A 5,438-nucleotide genomic window follows, 5' to 3' on the forward strand; every position below is an offset into this window, starting at 1 on the left:
AATACATTGGCTCCTACGAAGTCAAAAGTGGTTTGGGCTGCTGAGGGTTTTGGGAGAGGGATGTAGAAGGCAAGTGGCTAGTAGAAACTGGTGTGAATGTATGTGTGCATACAAGTCGAAAGACCAAAAAATAATCATAATAATAATAATAAATCATAACCCCACATAGGAAGCGCTTGAAAAAAATGTTAAACACAGAAGAGAAAAGCTAAAGTTTTTTAAGTGTCCTCGTTCATGTCTTGGCTGTCTGTCCGAGCGATTTTGCGGGGAGGGGCAGAGTTTTCGCCTTCGATTTCCACTTGTTCTGGATCTCTCTTCTTTGCTGCATTCTAAAGGGAAGCGGGGAAAGGAAGCTGAATTAGATTTGCTCAGGAACAAATGTATCCCAATTCCCCTTCCCTTTGGCATTTAGAGCTTGATACCCACCAAATAGACAGATAAAAGTTGAACGTGAGCTAGCAGTATGATGCCGCAGCAAAGAAAGCTAATATTTTAGCCTGCATTCTGGAATATTGTTCCCAGTTCTGGGCACCACAATTCAAGGACATTGAGAAACTGGAGCTATGTGTCCAAAGGAGTGCCACTAAAATGGTGAAGGGCCTGGAAACCATAAAGCCCTATGAGGAACGACTTAGGGAGCTGGGGATGTTGTCCCTGGAGAAGAGAAAAGGGGTGATAGGATAGCCCTGTTTAAATACTTGAAGGGATGCCATATTGAGGAGGGAGAAAGCTTGTTTTCTGCTGCTCCAGGGAATAGGATCTGAAACAATGGATGCAAGCTCCAGGAAAAGAGATTCCAGTTCAAGATTTGGAGGAACTTCCTGAGAGTAAGCTGGGGCTTTGGGGAGTTGAAGTCCAAAACACCTGGCGGATCAAAGTCTGAGAATCACGGGGGGGGGGGGGGGGGGGCATTCTCACTCTAGGGTTCTATGGCTCTTCCCAGACTTTGGTTTAAATCCCAATAGGATGCTATAATGGTAATCTCTCCTCCATCCCCACTGGCAGGCTTCTCTGGCACTAAACACATGCTCAGGACATGTGTGTATTTGTGTGTCCACCCAGTCCTCTGAAATAGGTTTGTGGTACATGCAGGGATGGGCAGAATGCAGAGGAGAGATTGTATGAGTGTGTGTAATCTATTTATTTGTCAAGGGGGAATAGTTGCAATCTTTCTATTTCTTTTCAGAAAATGATGTTTGTGTAGAAAAACATCCAGAGGGCAGTTACTCTGATCTTGCTCTTACACAAGAGGAGACCTTGGTTTCTGTCTTCCCTTACATGGGAAGGGAAAATAACACAAGAAGTGGGAATCCAACAGCTATATTATTTTCCACAAGTCCAGCTCTTTTCCCCAACACCAACAAATTAATAAAACCAATGCAGATAACAAAGGAAATGACAAGAACAGCAGTTTAAATGTGTGTGTGCATGATTTTTTTAATTCATGAAATCCTTACCTTTTTGTCCCACTGCTGATGTAGATAACGCAAGAGTATATTTGTCTTTTCTGTTACAATGACTGTTGCAGAAAAAGAGGGAAAAGGAAATCACGTCAGGAGACAATTCTTGCTTTCATTTATTGGTTTTGATTTAGATTTACATCCCACCTCAGCTGGAACCCAAAGCGGAGGGCAAGATTTATAAAACCAAGAAGACCAAAATCAGATATAAATAAAATGGAAATTGTAAGAATAACATATTCCTTTTGAAATGTGACTTTGCGGACGCTGTAGCTCTGAGGACTCGGCAACTTTTCCTGCCCATATACCTCTTTTTTCTCCAAACATGGCAACTAGAATTGATGCCACATTGCTAGTTTGCAAGAGAAATGGAGGTATTTGAGGGCTGGGGAGAGATGTTTTGGAAAAGCAACAAGAGGCAGAGATGTACAGTTGGTCCTCCACATTTGTGGCTTTGACTTTTGCAGATCTGTTTATTTGCAGTTTTGGTTAATATGTTCTCTCTAAGAATCTCTGTCCTCCAGCACAATTCTGCTGGAAGTTGACCATAGAGTTGTGCTGGAGAACCTAGAAGTTCCTAGAGAAAACACTTCAGCACTTCCTAGAGCAGTGATTCCCAACCTGTGGGTCGGGACCCCTTTGGGGGTCGAACAACCCTTTCATAGGGGTCGCCTAAGACCATTGGAAAACACAGATTTGCATGTAGCAATGAAAATAATTTTATGGCTGGGGGGTCACCACAATATGAGGAACTGTATTAAAGGGTCACAGCATTAGGAAGGTTGGGAACCACTGTCCTAGAGAAAACCTCCAGCATGATTCTCTGATCAACTTCTGGCAGATATTGACCTTAGAGTTGCACTGGAGGACCTGGAGGTTCCTAGAGAGGTTCTCGCTTAGGTAAAAATAATAGTTTTTTTTAAATTTGCAGTTTTTCCACATTCACAGGGCTCCTTCAGCCCTAACCCCAGTGAATGTGGAGGGACCACTGCGATGAATTACTTTTTACAGCACGTCAGTGAATACTACCAATGGTTCCCTTCTCAAATCCTGAAAAAGTAAAGGGAACAAATTACTTTCAAAAAAGCAAGTATCCAAACTCAGGTTATTTATGTATTAACTACTGAGGGATCGATAGAACATGTTTTAATTTGCTTAACAGCTAGCAGGTGGCAGGACTGTAGTCATAAGAAAACAGAAAGGAACTTACTTTGTTCGGAAGGATATTCCCGTGTGGGGAGATAAACGGAAGGTCTTCTGTTCTGTAAATTAAAAACAGAAAACAGATTTATGAGATTTGTGACACATACATGTGTGACAGACTGTCATTTCATTAATTATCCCCAACACGGTTGCTGCTGATGTTGTTGCTGCCCTAACACTTTTCATAGAACCTTACCAAAAAACCCACAAACCACAGGATATCCATGGGACATCAATAAAGATGACAACAACAACTCTAGAAGTTGCAGACCCCAGTTAGAGCATGAAGTATTATTAAGATCTTATATCCCAGGTCACTGTGGGTCCCATGTTGACAGAAAGATAGTAGTAGAAATTAAATAGTGTCCCTGCTCAGCCATGAAATATAGTGGGTGACCCTGGGCAGGTCATTCTCTCTCAGCCTCAGGGGAAAGCAATGGCAAACTTCCTCTAAACAAATCTTCCCAAGAAGCCACATTATGGTTGCCATAAGTCAGAAATGACTGGAAGGCACACAGCAAAAACAACAATGTGGCGGGCATGAAGAGTAAACTGGAGCCTAGTACTCATTTGTGGGGACACTGGGACAGTGCCAGTTGCATGGTCCCGGATATCGGCAGTGAATCATGCAATACAGCTTAAAGAGTCGATGGCTTGAACCTTGGAAAGCCATGGACCAGAATGGAAACTCATTCACAGCAAGTCCCAGAGTAAGAAAAGGAGTGAAAAAGAAACAAAAAACAATATTGTTAGGGGAGTACACAGCAGAGTGTTTTAGCAACTGGAAGTTGAGGATAGAAGTCATGGAATGGGAAGGGGCCGCAAACCTCATCTTGCCAACCTCCTGCCATGCAGGAATCCTCAGCTCAAGCATGCCCAAGAAATGCCCATTAAACTTCTGCTGAAAGACCCTCAAAGGCATGTTTCAAAGCATGTTTATCTAAATGTGCAAATGACACCAAATTCTACCACAGTGTTTAGAAGGACAGCTGAATAAAGGAGACACAACCTGTATTAAGCTTAAATAGATTCAGCTCTCAGAAAGTACACACTTTACATGAAGATACACAAGAACTGACTAAGCAAACTTGGCTTGCAACAAAAATAATACAATATTTGCTCTACAAATACTATATAACATCTGTGTATGGTTGATAACAAAACTTATCCTATTTTCATCTTTTCCTTTAGCAGGGATATATTTTTGTCAACTATTTATGGTAAAAAAAATTCTCATAACCATAACACTGAATGAAAATAAACTCTCTCTCCTTTTCAAGGATTATTACAATATCCTTTTTGTTTTACAAAAGAATTTTACCAAATAGAATATAGAACATCCCAACATGTTATCTGACTAGCTTCTTATTCCTCCTTTCAAAATCTCCTTATTTTTAAAATTAACATCATGTCATGGGGGAGGAAGTCACTTCTTTTTTCCTGACATTTCAAGGAAATTGGATTGTCTGCTTGTTTCTGGACTGTCGTTTTCTTCTCTACAAATGGACCAACTGGGCCATTTCTTTAACATACCACTCCGGGTTGACCAGTATGGAAGATTATTACACTGGTCCCCCACATTCGCTGGGGTTAGGGGCACAGGACCCCTATGAATGTGGAAAAACTGCAAATAACAAAAACATGATATTCTTACTTGAGAAAACAACTCTCTAGGAATCTCTAGGTCCTCCAGGGCAACTCTGTCATCAACGTCTGCCAGACATTGACCCTGGAATTGCACTGGAGGAGCTACAAAGGCCTAGCGGAGTGTTCTCTCTAGGTCCTTCAGGGCAACGTTTGGTTAAAGTTGACCACAGAGTTGTGCTGGAGGATCTAGAAATTCCTAGAGAGAATTGCACAGAGCTTAAAGTTTATTGATAAAATCTGTGAATAATCAGATCTGCAAAAGACAAAGCCACACATGTGGAGGGACGAGTCTATATGCTGCTGGTCTTTTTTTCTTAAAGAACTTATACCAAAGTAGCATTCTCCTTAAGAGAGAAGTTAAGGTGTTTTGTTTCTGCAGACTTTTAAAACACCAGAGTCTTAAAGATAAACCTTAAGCTCTGTGCAAGGCTCTTCAACCTGGTTTACAACCAAGGCTGTGGAGTTGGTAACTCAAATCTTTTGTCTCTGATGTCTTTATTTTTCTGCTTTCTGACTCCAATTCCTTCATAAATGGCAAATGCATATTCATTAGTACAGTTGGCCCTCAGTATCCAGGAGTCTTTATCCACAGATTCAAACATTTGCGACTTGAAAATATTTTTCAAAATACAAATTCCGCAAACCCAAACCTTGATTTTGCCATTTTTTAAATCAGGGTCACCATTTTACTACATCCTTGTATTTAATGGGACCTGAGCATCCACGGGGGTTTTAGTGGGTCCTGGAACCAAACTCCAGTGGATACCAAGGGCCCATTGTAATAAGAAATTGATCTGAGGCCGACTCTGCACAACAGAAACATCCACTTTGACATCCCTTTAACTGCAATGGCTCAATGCAATGGATTCCCAGGACTTGTAGTCTGTTGTGGCACTAGAGTTGTCTGACAGAGAAGACTAATGTCTCACAGAACTACAGTTCCCAGAATTTCATAACATGGAGCCATGGCAGTTAAAGTGGTGTTAAACTAAAATTGTTCCCGATTCCCCAGCCAACCAAAGAAAAGCAGGGAAAGATACTCACCGACGCTTTACATACAGAGTCTGCGTGGAACCGACTGAAATTGCTTTTGTTATAAACTGGCAGCCCTTTCAGAAAGTCCGCCTA

General features: G+C 41.4%; 1 protein-coding gene across 1 annotated transcript; it reads right to left on the reverse strand.

Annotated features, from left to right (window-relative positions):
- Positions 1-203: 203 nt before the first annotated feature.
- DDA1 (DET1 and DDB1 associated 1) lies at positions 204-5,435 on the reverse strand (the record flags this gene model as incomplete). The annotated part of the gene is made up of 4 exons (XM_042444011.1): positions 204-329; positions 1,458-1,519; positions 2,671-2,722; positions 5,355-5,435. Coding segments are annotated over 4 exons (306 nt in total), but the record flags the coding sequence as incomplete, so codon positions are not given.
- Between the last annotated feature and the right edge of the window lie 3 nt (positions 5,436-5,438).

This window comes from Sceloporus undulatus, unplaced genomic scaffold (genome assembly GCF_019175285.1).
Source record: "Sceloporus undulatus isolate JIND9_A2432 ecotype Alabama unplaced genomic scaffold, SceUnd_v1.1 scaffold_1482, whole genome shotgun sequence".
Classification (NCBI taxonomy): domain Eukaryota; kingdom Metazoa; phylum Chordata; class Lepidosauria; order Squamata; family Phrynosomatidae; genus Sceloporus; species Sceloporus undulatus.